Source organism: Leptidea sinapis, chromosome Z, assembly GCF_905404315.1.
Source record: "Leptidea sinapis chromosome Z, ilLepSina1.1, whole genome shotgun sequence".
Lineage (NCBI taxonomy): Eukaryota > Metazoa > Arthropoda > Insecta > Lepidoptera > Pieridae > Leptidea > Leptidea sinapis.
In genome coordinates, this window is record NC_066312.1 from 8,537,224 (window position 1) to 8,554,967 (window position 17,744).

At 33.5% G+C, this 17,744-nt stretch overlaps 1 protein-coding gene across 1 annotated transcript in view; it reads left to right on the forward strand.

The window, feature by feature from the left end:
- Positions 1-7,096: 7,096 nt before the first annotated feature.
- Positions 7,097-17,744, forward strand: part of LOC126978340 (potassium voltage-gated channel protein Shaker) — a 383,795-nt gene continuing 373,147 nt past the window's right edge. Inside the window, exon 1 of the mRNA XM_050827086.1 lies at positions 7,097-7,293. Coding sequence (XP_050683043.1) covers positions 7,214-7,293 — 80 coding nt within the window. The 5' untranslated portion in view covers positions 7,097-7,213. The remainder of the gene's footprint in view (positions 7,294-17,744) is intronic.

A 17,744-nucleotide genomic window follows, 5' to 3' on the forward strand; every position in this document is an offset into this window, starting at 1 on the left:
GTCTGTACAAAAAATATTCTTTCAAAAAAGAAATTATTCAGCGTGTGAGGCCCAATAATTAATTTTCGAATTTTAATCAAAATTGTGGTGCACGTTAATTACATTTTTGAAGACTTGTCTAATGTTTATAATAAAATCGAGATTAATAAAATTATTTATTCAACATTTAATCAATTTGTAATTAGCGCCATCTGTTCTAAATCAATTAAGTAAAATCAAGAGCCAAACTGTTGAATGTTAATAATGTTTGCTAAGGGTGACGTAGTAGTACTATCTAATTTCAGGAGAGGGCAATACAGGTACCAAATCGAAAGCTTAAAGAATATTTTTTAACCGTTTTAACCGACTTCAAAAAAGGAGGAGGTTATCAATTCGTCGGTATGTTTTTTTGTTCTGATTACAGAATCCATGACAAAGTAACGGAACTCTTCAATTCTTAGGAGCAAACTAACAATACTCGGCCGAATCATTTTTATCCTATCCGGATATGTAAATTATAGTTATGGTCAAGTAATTGTCGTAGTCGAATATGATGATCAATAGGACTCCTTAACGACTTACAGTAAGGGTGCGATCAGTGACAGACTTTTTAACCGTCTGTAATCAAATTGCAAAGCGCTTATGTTCATTGCTGAATTGAAAAATTTAGTATATCTACACATATTTAGACAAAATGTTAGTTAGTGTACTTCAAATTCAATATAAATCATAAACTAAAAAAAAATTAACAAAAAAAAACCGACTTCAAAAACGTATTTTTATACAATCTAATTCTAGTTACGATTATTGTAATTTTTGGAGTCGGTGTCATCCAAAATAGGTTTGTTACTACATACGTAGTTATAGGTGAGATGTGCTTGAGTCGTGAGGAGGCGAGAGGCGAGAGCGGGTCGCGGCGAACGGACACCGATTCCAAAAATAACAATAATAGTAACTAGAATTAGATCGTATAAAAATACGCAATTATTTTTATACTTTTTAGTGCACATTATATCTTTTGTTTTGGAATAGTGTTTTTGAATTCTGTTGTTTTTTTGTTAAATTTTTTTATAATTTATATACCTAGGTAATTCACTATACAATTTTTATTTATTAGACTTGAAAATGTATGAAACGCTGTTACGCTATAACATAATATATTCGACACATTTGTTTTTTTTTGTTTTGAGTGTCATGTGACATGTCATTCATTCAAATTTCAAAATAAAATATTAAGTATCTATAGAACGTCATTGTTGTTTGTTTGGTACGAATAATTGTCGTTACTTTATTCGTGTATTATTCAGGGGAATTTACTCAATTATTTGTAGAGTAAATTCATAAGACATTTCTAAGCTATACAATGTAATAAAAAACCTGTGAAATATGTGATTTAAAATGGCCGGTCAGATGGGAGTAAGAGAATTTTCACGGCTAAATTCCCTTTGGATAACGAAAGGTAAGCACTTAAGAACAAATAAATAATGAATACAATGATTAAAATTGATAGAGTATTTATTGATTTAATTCATCTAAAGTTAAAATTATAATATTGTAATCTATCGGCAGTGCTTCAGGGGATCAAGGGATTCAAATTACGTCACATAGGCTAAATAACTAGGAACAATGCGAAACAGATATAATTAGAGGCTATTGTTTATATTTCAACAGTTATAGAAGTGGATAGCAACATGAAATATCTTCCAAAAGAGTTCAAAGAAACTATTCCAAAACAATAGATATAAGATGCACTGAAAAGTAAAAAAATAATTGCGTATCTTATTCAATGTAATTAATATAATTCTAGTTACAATTATTATTATTTTTCTCGCCTTGTCACGTTGCGCATGCGATACAAGCGCATCTCACTTACAAACTTCCTACAACTATGTATATAGTTACAAACCTACCGTGGCTAGCACCGAATTTCAAAATAACAATAATTGTAACTAGAATTATATTAATTAGATTGCGTGAAAATACGCAATAATTTTTTGCTTTTGAGTGCACATCAGGATATCTATTGTTTTGGAACAGTTTCTTTTGAACTCAGTTGTTTTTATTGTAAATATTTATTTTTGTTTTTATTTTAAGTGAATCTGAAGTACACTAACTAATCATTTGTCTAAATATGTGAAGACCTACTAAAATTTGCAATGCAGTAATGAACGTTAGTGCATTGCAATGTGCGTTACTATAAGTCGTTAAGGAGTTCCATTGTTCATTATATTCGACAACGACAATTACTTCACCATAACGACGTTATGGTAGGTGACTCAAATATCCTTCTAGCATAAAAAAGATTCGACCAAGTATTGATAATTTGCCCCTAAGAATTGAAGAGTTCTGGTACTTTGTCTGGATCCCATAGTCAGAACCGAAACAAAAATATTATCAAACTACCTTTAAAGTATATTATTTACAATAAAAAAAGAATGATCGAAATCCAATGGCGTGATATTGAGTTATTCGTCCATTTATCGTGCACATACTTATAGCAAATATAAAACTTTTTTATAGTTTTCTCTTGGGTGCAACTGTCAGATCTGGACCAAATTACAATGCGACCACACGGGAAGCACCAGCTTTCAAATAAAAAAAGAATTACCAAAATCGGTTCACCCAGTCCAAAGTTTTGAGGTAACAAACATAAAAAAAAGCTGACGATATGAGAACCTCCTCCTTTTTTGAAGTCGGTTAAAAATATCTGATCACCATAGAAGTCAATGACTGAAATCCTATGAGGATAATTATAAAGCTTAAAACCCACTCTGCACCATTATTTATTTATTTGATTGATTTGGCATTTGTAATACAGACACCCCAAAATACTGCATGGATTTAAATCAAATTTGGTACACACATAGATTACTTACTTGATTATTAATAGGATACCTATTAAGTTTAATTATCATCTCATCAATCTCAAATCTGCCAATCAGATTTGAATATTTCTTTATTCTTTGAAATATCCAGATTCATGTATACCATTTCTGTTGATCTCTCTTTAAACTATCTTTTAATAACTATTCATAACCATATTATTGCTGCTACGAAATTTAAGCTCATCAAAAAGTACATTTTTTACACTATCGGAAAGTAGAGATTTTGACGAACAGAAAACAGACGACAATTTTAAAAAAAAAACTGATATTTTGACATTTGAATTTTCGAGGCTTCTTTTTCGATATTTGAGTCAAAATAAGGTGAAAAAATAAATATTTCAATTCTAATAAATTACAGTGTATTTGGGACATAAAAAAATAAATTTTCACCAAAATACGTGAAAAAAAAATTGATTTTGGAAAAGATAAAATAAAAACCAAAATATTGTTTTTTTGAATTTTTCACATAATTTTTGAGGTTATGTGAAAAAATTGTAAAAACAAAAGTTGTAGATATTTTTACTACTTACAACTTTGCCATTTGACTTATTTCAATAGGACTTGCAGTTTTGTCGGTAATCGAGATAAACCGTTTTTTACCCTTAGTCACCCTCCCCTTTTCCACTTCCCGACCTCAGATCGCCCGTAATTTATTTATCCTTTCATTTTTGTTATATTCTAATGGGTTTCATCCTACTATTATTTTTTTGGTGCCAAAAATTATCGACACTGCTCTAATTGATTTTTCTCATGTTATATATAAGACGGAAGAAAAAGTGCCACAGAATTGCTTTATCCCCGTATGCTGGCGTAAATTTACTGTTATACTACGGCAACACTACCATGATTTAGCAAGGTTTATTGCCGTAATTAAAACAATACCTAGGCGTAGCCAAGATTTATTGCGGTAATATAGCAATGCCAATCAATATGTTAAATGGCGGTAACCAGTGACGTTCTTATTTCGCACAGCTAAGAAAACTACCGTGGTGGTTGATACAGAACCGTACTTTGTTGTACGTTTGTTGAGTGTCAAAGAGTACATCATTTTATTTAACGGTGTCGAAACATGTCGACCGATATAGAGTTGTCAAATAAAAAAGGCACATAATGTCCTGGAATTATATACCACTAGCTGACGCGGCAAACGTTATTTTGCCATATAAATTATTTTTAGAGTTAGACCGTTTCATGGACATTGCTTTATTTTTCTAAAATAAACGTAGCCTAAGTTACTCCTTATTACATCAGCTACCTGCCAATAAAAGTCGCCGGATTAGCCGGAACAAACAGACAGACAGACATACCAAATTGTAAAAAATGCTATTTTGGTGTATGTACCGTATATGTAATCATAATATACATTTAGTAAAAAACGGTTATTTCAATATTACAAACAGACACTCCAATTTTATTTAAATGTATAGATAATTCACACAATATTTATATAAATTATAGCCTATATGTGATTCTGGTGTGTAAGCTATATTATTGCAAAGTTTCATCAAAATCCATTCAGTAGTGTTTGCGTTAAAGAAGTTCAAACATACATCCAGACATCCAGACATACAAACTTTCACATTTATAATATTAGTTATATACCACTAGCTGATCCGACAGACGTTGTTCTGTTAATAATAAAAAAAAACTCCTGCGAGTGGAATTTCGTAAAATCTTAGCTAATCTCTACTCGGCGAAAGGAATATTCCTACCAAATTTCAAGACTCTACGGCTAATGGTTCCAGAGATATCGTGATGAGTGTCTATATACGTGGAAATCTCCTATATACGTATATATATATAGATAATGAACAATGTATAAAATATGGTACAGTGAAACTTGGTTAAGTGGGACCTGGATAAGTGAGAAACCTCCATAACTGGAACTCATGCTGAGGTCCCAACACTTTGGCACTGAATTACCTCTGTTAGTGGGACGAGGTAAACCTCTAGGATTTGTTCTTTCGATTTATCATCATAGATAACATTGTTTGTTTACTCATTCTTATTCTACCCACAAATTCCACACGTAATTCCAAGTACGTAAGTACAAATTTTGAGCTTCAACTTTTTTTATTAAAACTCATTTACATACATAGCACGTTATTTTATTTAATGATCGCACCTGTATAACTGAAATAACCTGTATTCTCACCTCTATTAATGGAACCCTCTGTAAATGAGACAGATATTTATTTATACCTGTATATCTGAGACACTGGGTAAGTGGAATACCTCTATAAGTGAAACGACATTGCAGGTCCCTTGATGTCTCACTTAACCAGGTTTCACTGTACTTGCTTAATTCGAGTAACCCCTTTGAGATACTTCACCATCATTTTTTGTTTCAAAATTCATGCAGGGGTCTACTCCAATCTCCTATATCCTTCATTTTTGATAGAATAACTGTATAACATTAGCTACAAGCGGTTGCAACTTTCATGTTTGGACATTAAAAAAAAAAGAATTTATACTGTATTAAATTACCGCCTAGTTCATTGCTATATCCAGATAATATACTAGTTATGTTTGAGTGACTAAACGCTATATAAAATATTAGTCAATTGTTGGGCTCGTTTTGATACTTACAATAGTGAACGAGAATTATTTGAAAAATACATGGATGTGGTTAAACTTTCGGTAATTTTTTAAGTATATAATCCATTTCTACAAATATTATAAGCTGCCTTTAAATCTATGATCATTATTTTGGGCATTTAATTGTTATAAATATTAATAAAATATGAAATTTTGTATCTTATATATATAAGATTCTCGTGTCACAATGTTAGTTACTTTTCTCCTCCAAAACGGCTTAACTGATTTTTACCAAATTTTATATGCATATTCAGTAGGTCTGAGAATCGGCTACTGTTTATTTTTCATCCCCCTAAATGTTAAGGATAGTCCACTCCAAACATTTTTTTTTTAATTTTTATTTTATTAAGATTCGGCATTGAAAAATACATACAAATTTAATTTTTCGCCCTTCTACGATCTACAACTATTTTTGTATCACGATTTTTATATTATTCTGTTCCATCCACCAAACCGATATAAGGTTGCAAGATGGCAATCGAATACAATAATAATTGTACTACGATATATTTGGTAGGTCTGAGAATCGGTTGCATCAAAATTTTAATAATTGGTTTTTTAAAATATTTTATATGTAATAAAACTCCACAAGTTGACAGATGCTATTTCGTTGGATATATTATGTAATAATAAGGCCGGCAACGCTCTTGTGATTCCTCTGGTGTTGCAGGAGAGTGTGGGCGGCGGTGATCACTTAACACCAGGTGACCCGTACGCTCGTTTGTCCTCCTATTCCATAAAAAAAAAAATATCTACTGATATCTTTATGAAGGCGCTGTGTATAGGCGATATATACAGTACATATAGGCAATCATATACCTATATGCTGCATGTGTTACCATGGCAACAGTCAACAGTTACCAGCCCAGAGTATTCTGTGCTGGGAGCTTGTAATCTTGAATGTGTACCAGGATGGATTTTCAATAACCGCAGAATGGTGTTATGATTTAGAATAACAATCAATTTAAAACCCTACTGCCAAACGTGCCTGCCAAATTTGAAAAATAAATTGTTTTTGCAAAGTTAACATAAAAATTCCAACATTCAATACTTATGTTATATAACTTATGTACAACCTACCAATGCTACCTACCTAATGATTAACATTACATAAGTTATATTATTTGTTTTAATGAAATGAAATGAAATATATCTTAACTACACACTACAAAAAATTAAATGTAACATTAAAAAAGACTATATATAAGAATATATTTAGCAAAAGGCGTCCTTAACGCTTATAAGTGATTTCTTCCATTCACATCACTATCTCTCGCTCTGGAAGCATACCGTTTCTGAAGAGAAAATTTTAAATCGTATCCATAAACGGTAAATACGTGGTAGTAATAAACATACAAAAAATACAGTAGAATTGAGACGGGAGACTTTTTGCAATTAAAAAGCTTCACAAAAGCAATTAAGGATTCTGTTTTGTGAAGTATAATATTATAATTATAGTCAGGTAACCCATAAGGCTATAGACACGGGCCAATCACTAATTAGTTGAAGTAGCAACATAACACGAATACGCAAAGAAGCTGTCCGCAACCAAAAATAAAACGCGCTGGCGGCAAGTAGATACGCTTAATACGAATCCAGGAATACACCCAAACTCTCTAAATAATCATAGAGTACAGTTCTGAGTGAGCGCTTTCCAGCAAAAGTGTGATAGCAACGTAAACATTTCGTGGTCACGTGTAAGGTGGTAACGTTGCTGTGTGTGAGTAACTGAGTGTATTACCGCTTGCTACATGTTCGCGGGAGGGGGTGCTGGCTTTCAGAAACAGTCGAAACCTCCATGGGAGAATGCGATTGAAGCTACTAACAGTTGGTATGTACCGTCTTACAACTCAATGACTACTATAACGCTTATAATTGTATTAATTGTTAAATACAATTGCTTGAATATGTCAACGTTACTTGTTTTTTTTTTTCAATACAAAAAAAATGTGATTTTGTTATAATTAGTTTATAGTGGCAGATGTCTATTATTTTCATATGAGTTGGCTTTGTACCAAGTTGACTCAATCTAAATGAAAGGGAAAATGTCTTCATACGTCTGTTCTAAATATCTAAGCCAAATTTGTTGCATTATTGAGTTCTTAATATAACATTATTAATTTAGTAAAAAAAAAATGGAAATTCTTCAAAAATACATTAAAACTCTGTGCTGCCAATGATTACGATATAATCAAAGTATTTTTTTAAATTTTGTAATAAAGTTATAATAATAATTTGATGAGAATAATATTTTTTATTACCTATATGTTAACTGTTGGTTAGCACAGCTTACATAACACTCAGCAATACCGTTGATTATGTAGTTATGTTCAATTATTTTAATGTATTTAAAATTTAACTTGTTTTAATTTCCTAATTTATTAATTAATTTAACTAGATTCGGAGCAAATTGGCTGTGACAGGCGGAAGGACAGACAGACGGACGCAGGAGTGATCGTATAAGGGTTCCGATTTTTTTTTCAGTTTTGTACTGAACCCTGATAGTAATAAATTAAGATAGAGATTAGGGAATCAGAATCATTTATTTATGGATCTTTTTTCAAAATTCCTTAATTGAAATAAAACTTTTTAGGCGCGATTTGCGGGACACTCAGACTTAATTTCTACCGGAAGAAACGCAAACTTCCATTAAAAATCAAAATATTTTGCGATTTTTTTGATATTAATTAACAACAATGAAGTGACATGAACTGTAAACTAAAACTTAAATTGTGAAAATGGTATTAATGAATTTGATATAGAATATAAAATGAAATAATAATCGGTGAAATGAAATGGCGGAGTCCCAGGAACTATTAACACTTTCATCAATAAATAAGAATAAAAGAGAAATTCAAGACCCTGTTAAAATAATAGAATAATAAAGGTTTTTCTTTTATTCTAGGTAGAGAAAATGCCAACGCTGCGCAAAAAAATGAGGTTATATCGTCAGCGTTTGTAATATTATATATTTTTAAATCTTCATTTGTTAATAACAATTGCAATTTTATGTGCTAATACATACTTTCGATACATTTCTTACACGACACTCTGAATCAGGGCAGACAATAAGTGAAGCCCTGTAAAGGCTTTCACCAGTGGGAGGCTCCAGTGCCCAGGATGCCCGCTAGATTATGGGTACCACATTTTTTGGCGCCTATTTCTACCGTGAAGCAGTAATGTGTAAGCGTAAGCGTAGCTAGTGAAAACACTGGGCAAATAAGACCTAACATCTTATGTCTCAAGGTGACGATTGCAATTGTAGTGCCGCTCAGAATTTTTAGGATTTTTCAAAATCCTGAGAGGCACTGCATTATAATGGGCAAGGCGTATCTATTACCATCAGCTGAAAGTCCTACTCGTCTCGTCCCTTATTTTCATAAAAAAAGGCATCGTAACATTGTAGCCAGTTGCCGAACAAAATAATATTAGGATGTAGATAGAAAAATATAATAATTTGTGTTGAAAAAAGTATTTGTTACTTGGTTGTCAAGTATAACATGCTGCACACCGAATACGAGACTGACGGTAACTGTTACGAAATACGCAAATAATGTTTAAGAGAACGTTTTCGCTCTCACATGCAGTTGATCGTTGAGTCACGTACTAGTTAAAAATAATACTAATTATATGCCATACTGATACTTATAAAGATACTTATAAAGATTGTTATAATAAATACGCTTTCATAACATGATCCCAGTACATGTACAAGAAAAATGTGTTACGAAATTCAAAAGAATTGTTTAAAAAAAACGTTAATGTGGTAAAGGTTTAAAATGTATATAACCTTCATAATGATACCATAGATTGAGGATGGAGCGACTGCCCTCAGGAGAAGAAGCTTGCTGAGTTTCTTTTGCCCGTTCTTTTCAGGTCCGCGATATAAATTTTCGAATGGGTGATAGTTTTTGAGATTCCTTATGTGATATTTAATCCTATTTCATTACTTTTACCTTATTCACTTCACTATTGGTAATAACATTTATAGTAGAAAAAAAGATATATTCGTAACTGTTTACTTTACGCAAAACTACTGCGCACGAAACGTTTGTTGCGCTCAGTAATGGCAACTAGTAGTGGTAGCAGAAACTCAATAAATAGTTTTCTTCAGTTCCATTATAACGTAATTTAATGAGAAATAACGTCAAAGTTCCAAGCCTCCTAGAATGCATTCATTTTGCACGCTAGCAGGAATATTTCTAATGGTTTCTTGCAGAATTCGTTCCTACGCTGCGGTAATAACATTCTTTAGCTCTGTGATGGTCTGTACTGATCTCACTTATCGTTTCAAAAGATCCCAGACATGTTTGGGATTTGGATCAGTTCACTTCAAATCGGCAATCAAAGAACCAGCTCATATGTCCGCATCACAGTGAACTTTTCACTAAATCCAATTTCACTTATAAGATATACACAGCACAATACGTCAGCTGTAAGAATTTCGGTGACGTGAACCATCCAAATGTGTCTAAGTATCTATATTTATATTTATTTTTTTAATTATTTATTTAACGCGTGCGCCAGTCATGAGCATGTCAGTGACGCGAACCCACACGATTTTTCCCTACATAAAGTACCGTACGCGGCTAAACACGTTTTAACTTCAATAATATTAAAAGTAATTAGTTACTGATTATTGTGTTGGCAATGCTAATGAATAAATAAGTTATATTAATGCCATTTCGATACCAACAAAGTGAGATTCCCTTTAATTTTGATTGAACGGCTTTTATAAAGCGAAGTCATTAACATGAAACAAAAGTTGTTCTTTGATATGGTAATTATATTTTTAATAGTATCCAGCTTCGCTTGAGTTTTTTTTTATGAAAATGAGCGACGAGAAGAGCAGGACGTTCAGCTGATGGTAATTGAGACGCCCTGCCCATTACAATGCAGTGTCGCTCATGATTCTTGAAAACCCCAAAAATTCTGAGTGGCACTACAACTGCGCTCGTCACCTTGAGACATAAGATGTTAAGTCTCATTTGCCCAGTAATTTCACTAGCTACGGCGCCCTTCAAACCGAAACGCAGTAATGCTTACACATTACTGCTTCACGGCAGAAGTCCTTCCTGTGCAAAGGAGCCTCCCACTGGTAAAAGAGTCCTGATTCTGTGGATTATGGATTGAATTAGATCAGATTAATCACAGCAAGATATTTTCTCTTCCTTTTATTCCTTTTCTTCTTAACTTTCGTAGTGTAATTTGCAATTAACAATATTTTTTTTATTGAAATGACCGGAGGTATTGTATTTTTACCTACAAACATAGAGCTATTTTTTATAAATATATACTACTAGCTGACCCAGCAAACGTTGTATTGCTATATAAAGTAATAAGAAACAAAATTAATAATTATCCCCCTTATTCATAATAGTCTGCTTACTTAAAGCATTGCTAATTCTCACTCTGTCTTCTTCTATTGACCTAAGTCAGAATGAGAAAAAACACTCCTTAGCGGCTGTTTTAAGTTAGCGAACCATTATGAATAAAAGGGGTAAATCTTTTGGGGTACAAAAAATAGATGTCGACCGATTCTCTACCAAATAAATCGTACATAAAATGTATCATACTACAATAATTATTATATTCGTTTGGAATCTTGCAACCTTATTTCTGTGGATGGAACAGAGAATCATATAAAATCGATACAAACATAGGTGTTGATCGTAGATGGGTGAAAATTTGTAGTGGTATGGTATTTTTAAAGCTGAATCATAATAAAATGTAAAAAAAATATTTAGGTTATATTACACTCTAATCATTTACGGGTATGAAAAATAGATGTCATCTTGAAACAGCTGTTATATTTTTCAATGTTGGCCAAGAAGTGCTTAGAATCATTCCCAATCCGTAGACATGACATCCGTATAATGGTGGGCACTCTAACGGGTCACACATCACTAAACAAACATCTTTTCACAATCGGCGTAACGGACAGCCCTAAGTGCAGAGGTTGTCTGACCGAAGACGAAACGGTCGCTCACGTAATCCTGGAGTGTGCGGGGGTGGCCAACCAACGGGCAAAAACCTTAACCAATACGAGGTCGCTCCAAGAAGTCTGTGAACACCCCAGGAATGTTCTGAACTTCTGGAAGGAGCTGGGCTGGTTGGAGTGACCGGCCATTACTGCACGCAAAATGGACCCATGCTAGTGGTTTAATTGCGGAAACAGGAGCCCCTATACCATACCATACCATTCCCAATCCGAGAAACGTAACGAGCGTAAAATATCTGGTGGTGGGACCAATTGTGTCAATTTTACTTTGCCTCCAGCACAACATAATCTAGTACATTCATCACAGTATTCTAACGCCTTACAATATTTGCATATTATTGTCAATTCCCCAATTGTTACCGATTTGTCGGCACGATAATCGATTGCCGGAATCGCTCAATTTCATTATGTCGTGCTCGCTGTTGTTGTGTTTTATTCTATTCTATGCCTATCACCTATAATTAATCGCACATTTGATTGACTGCGACGACCTAAGTGAGGTCGTCTTCTCCTTGACATCGTTAATTAGCACTTAGCAGTAAAGTGTCTCTATCACAAAGGATAACCGAAGTAAAGAAAGTTCTCGCGCCCGTAGCGGTAATCGTCACTCACAAAGATAGAAGGATGCACACTTTGTCTAAGGTACCGATCGACATATTGGTTGTCAAATGTCCAAATACTATGGTTAGGTTCGGAAATGAAAACTGTGATTTATCAATCTACATAATTTTTTTTTTTTTTTTATTTATTTTTTATTTTAGGAAACGCAAAGGATAATACAATACAAAAGCACCCATAAGCCACTTGGGTTTGTGTGGAGTGCCGTACGTTATACATTGCAACATTACAACAAAAATAATTAATTAAGAACAATAGAGAAAACAATAGAAAATAACAAAATATACTAAATAACATAATGTAATTAACAGAACAAAAATCACGAACCTGTTATCTGATAGAGCGTTAACAACTGTAGTTAATCTACCAACTATAGATAGCTAAAATTAAGTTAATGTTTTACTTCCTGATAGTTAGAAAGATATATAGATTCCAATTACTTATTCATTTTAAACTATTATTTCAATTTGATTTCTGAACGACGGGGGACACATCAAAGAAATAACCAAATTTTTGTATATATATATTATTTTCCGAGAATTTTCATATTTATTCACCTTTTAAACCTTCTCTGGATTTCCATAAATAATTCAAGACCAAAATTAGCCAAATCAGTCCAGCCGTTCTCGAGTTTTAGCGAGACTAACGAACAGCAATTAATTTTTATATATATATAGATAACTAGCTGACCCGACAATTAATTTTGTATTGTCATATGAAATAAAGAAATAAATGCAAAAATAAGTTTGGGGTAGAAAAAATAGACGATTCTCAGACCTATCCGATATGCATACAAAATTTGATACAAATCGATCAAGCCGTTTCGGAGGAGTTTGGTAACAAACACTGGGACACAGGAATTTTATATCTTAGATGTTTTGGTATCATTGAATACATTTTATTCTAACTTATTACTAACGAATGGGAAGAATAGTTGTCGATGTCGCTTAGTACAAATAATGCCGCCTAAACTGTTGAATTTACATCCCTAACATACCAGGTATCCAAAAAGTTGTATTGGTGATATGTTCCCCGACTTGAGAATTTTAATATTAACTTAAATTTACTGTATTCGATTGTTTATTATTATAGTTGAATATTTTTTTCACTTTTTAACATTTTTTTTTTATGGAATAGGAGGACAAACGAGCGTACGGGTCACCTGTTGTTAAGTGATCACCGCCGCCCACAATCTCTTGCAACACCAGAGGAATCACAGGAGCGTTGCCGGCCTTTAAGGAAGGTGTACGCGCTTTTTTTGAAGGTACCCATGTCGTATCGTCCCAGAAACACCACACAAGGATGTGTTCCCTAAATATACGACTTTAATTTGTCCCAAAATCTATGAACGATGCGGGACTCCGGCGCCCCTCGGGTTCCGTCCGAGCGCTCTTACCAACTAAGCTCGGACGGTTGGCTCAGTAAAATCAAAGAATATTTATAACAATATTATTGTGCAAATTATTAAGCTATATAACGACTGACTTTGACTTTATATCATCATAAAATTTAAAGAATAACTAACTACTAATAGGTTGCTTAGAAAAGTGAAAGCGTTACAACGAAACAATCTCATAACTTATTTTCAATATTAGTAGATTTGTTACGTCTTCACGCAAAAACTACTGAATGGATTGTAATGAAACTTTTCAATAATATATAAAAATGCATTTATTTATACAGAAATAAAAAAATATATATACTTGAACAATGAACATACTAAAAACCTTAAAAAATATAATATAATTACTAAAATATATTATTAAAAGGAGTCCTTTTAGGCAAGGTTCCGAAGGTACTGGTAGTATTTCCCCTTTGAAAAGCTAGACTAATTCTAAATTAAGAAAGTGTTTCTACAGGATGGTCCAAAAGTCTGTTAACATTTGAATCGGTTGCCGCGTCTAGCAGCGGCGGTGGAGGGGTTACACATTGAAAGAACGGCCAATGGGAATTTAGTACCATGACGTCGTTCAGCGGTAGTCAACGTGTGTTTTGTGTACGCGAGTACTATCGAAACAACGATTCTGCAACCTTAGCTCAACGAAAGTTTTGCAATCATTACAAGATACGACACAAAAATCAAGCTCCATCAGGTGTGTTAATTAAAAAATGGGTGCTCAAGTTTAAGAAGACGGGTTCAACAATGGATTTACCTCGATCTGGCCGGCCTAGAACGTCGAGGGACCCCGAAAACGTGGAGCGAGTAAAATCGTCTGTTCGTGACCAACCTGGACTTTCAACTCGAAAGCGGTCTGCTGTCCTTAACATGCCTAGATAATGATGTATTAAACCGCATTATCAAGAAAGATTTAATTCTACATCCCTATAAAATCCAAATGGTGCAGGAATTAAGGCCTCAGGACCATGCCACTAGGTTGCAGTTTGCGAACGAAAGGGTAGAGCGATTCACCAGTTTTACAAACATTTTTTTGTCAACGAGGCACACTTCCACCTAAATGGGCATGTTAATAGACAAAATTGTTGATATTGGAGTGACACTATGTCATGGTGATCAAAAACCCCTGCATTCCAGCCAACCAACCCAGTAACTCTTGACGAATTAAAGGATCGTATTCGCACAGAAATCCAAAACATCTCAACAGAAACATGTAAAGCTGTCATCGAAAATTTCCGCTCTAGATTGCAGCAATGCCAGAATAATGAAGAATTGCATATGGATGATGTGATTTTTAAGAAATAAATTCCCCTTTTGTTTACTATCCAAAACAATAAACAATTTTGATCTACTGTAATTAGTTTTTTTTTAATTATCATTCCAATTATAAACGGACTTTTGGTCCACCCTGTATCTTCTTCCAAGCCAGGAATCTCAAACTTTGAAGTGGATGCCCTCAAAATTTTACTTATGAGATTTACTAAACTATGGACAGAAGATAGGAAGGCTGGTAAAGCGATACTGGTAATTTTGCGAATCCCTAAACCACTATTACGGATGGGTTGGGATGCTTGGATCCAACATTGTTCGATCAGCTGCATATTAAGAATCGACGGTAACTCACCTTATCCGTACACGCTGTCTGTCAATAGGACGACGTATGGCTTACAAGCAATGGAAGTTTGTATGGAAATTGCATTACACGCGTCCCAATATAAGGTCATAAGAATGACTTATCGGGTATATTATAGTATAGCCTGTATAGCCGAGTGGTTAGCGATCCTACCTACTAAGCTAGAGGTCCCGGGTTCGAATCCCGGTAGGTGCAAGCATTTATATGATGAATATAGATGTTTGTTTCCAAGTCATGGATGTTTAAATGTATTTATGTATGTTTATATGAATTTATGTATGTTTAAGTAAGTATATTCTATTATTTAATAGAATATATATCATTGTCTTGTATCCCATAACACAGCCTATATATGCTTAACTTGGGGCAAGATAATTTGTGAAAAAAGTGTGTCAATATTATTACAATATTATTATTATTATATTGAGGCAGCTTCAGATTATTGACAGCTAATTAGTTTGATTACTGACAGTAGAAGGTTGTAATTTATCTCTATTTGTAGATAGTATATTGGGAACGGCCGTAAGTCGTCTACTTGTGTCAAAATATCTAGGTAATTCCAAAAGGAGCAGCAACGGAGCATATACGTAATTATTGGGACGAAAAGACAGAATTTTAAGATGCAAAGTGCATAATGTGGACTGATTTCAAGGCGACGGTCGGCAGAATTTTCAAATTAAGTAATTGAATTATTAATATAATTATTCAGAAATGTATTAATATATAAGAAGATACTTCGTGGTCTTAGATATATCCCGTACCTACAGTTATAACTTATAGGATGCTTCTGTTCATTAGTAAGAAATGTATACCACTGTATTGGTGTTTGTTAATTGGGAACGTTGCAGTCTAGGTTCGATAATGACTATTATCTTTAATCAAAGATATCTGTATATCGAAATAGACATTTCTACAAACGAACACATACAAATGATTTCATATATTAATGCGTAGAAGAGAATGTATAAGAGTTTGAGATCAAAAGCGTTTTTTATGGAAAAGGAGGTCATCTGCTTTTAATTGATACCCATACTGTGTTCTAACACCAGAGGAATCACAAGAGTGTTGCCAGCCTTTCAAGAAAGGTATACGTTTTTTTTATTACCTATGTCGTATTGTCCCGGAAACACCGCACAAGGAAGCTCGTTCCACAGATTGGTTGTACGTGGATGAAAGTTCTTTGAAAACCACATAGTGTTCTTGTGGTTTTGATGTGAATTGGCTTTCAATTTGTTTCTGTAGTGTAAGGTTATTCAGAAAAGTGATGAAAACAGAAAATGGCTTTGCAGTTTGGTATTGTAGCTATATATTATAATAATAAATATAATCACCAGTGGGAGGCTCCTTTGCACAGGAAGCCGGCTATATTTTGGGAACCACACGGGCGCCTATTTCTGCCGTGAAGCAGTAATTTGTAAACATTACTGTGCTTCGGTCTGAAGGGCGCCGTAGCTAGAGAAATTACTGGGAAAATGAGACTTGTCCGAATTTGTTGAACTTGAACCGACTTCAAAGCTATCAATATGTACCACATATAAATAATAGTATTTGATTAATATTAAAAGTAAAGGTTTCCATAAGAGGTGTATTAAATTAAATTTTTAGTTAATTGATACGTTTCAGTTTTTGAAGTCGGTACTTTTAATGGTAGTTTTTTTTATTTATACTTTTTAGTGTCAGTTAATTATAATAATATATAATCAACCTGAATGAAAACTCCTAAAAAAACCGTACACAAAAAACAATTATATCATCCAAAAAGACAAAAATGTTCATAAAACGAAAACTACTGGGCCAAACTATGTAAAATTTTTATGGGACCAATTCTATTCCGCATCGAACTAAATAAGAACTACGTTAATCGGATCATAAATCTCAGAGTAATCGGTGTACATACATAAAAAGAATACCGATCGAACTGAGAACTTCCTCCTTCTACATATAATTTAAATTATTCTCTTAATTACTCACTAGGATTTTCAAGTGAAAAGAATAATCTTTTGGGCCTATTTTTATTTAAGTTTATAACGAAGTAGGCACGCCTAATTGCTGCTTAACTGCCTACTGGGTACAGGCATTATTTTCCTAAAAGGTGGTTGTTGACGTTGTTGTTTGTTGACACGGTCTTGCATATCACCGTCCATCCCTTAGACATCTCTGTGTGTGTGTCGTTTGAAATTTTCTTTGCATCGATGACTAAGTCAGTGAGTAAGGATAATACACGATGTGATAGGTACACGTGCCGACCTTCAACATCTCACCTGTGGATTTATTATGATTCATTGAAAAACGTGACTACCCACAAGAGTCGTCCTTCGTGGATCTTAACGCTTCTGTAAATTTATTATAGAATTTAATCGAGCAAATTTATTTTTCATATTACAAAAGGTATATTCACGTGTAGCCTACACGTGTACCTTTTATCCTTTTACACTTAAACCTACGTATTTCTATTTCCATTTGAACGATCATGATTCGTCTGAAAATTGAATAGGTTTGTTGGTTTAAAGCAAATAATCATATTGAATGCCATTGAAAATAAGATAGGTAAAAGATTTGTCGTTCTTTCATTCAGATCTTTATCCCATCAAAGGGCTACATTTAATCTTTATATTCAAAAATATATCAAAGTAA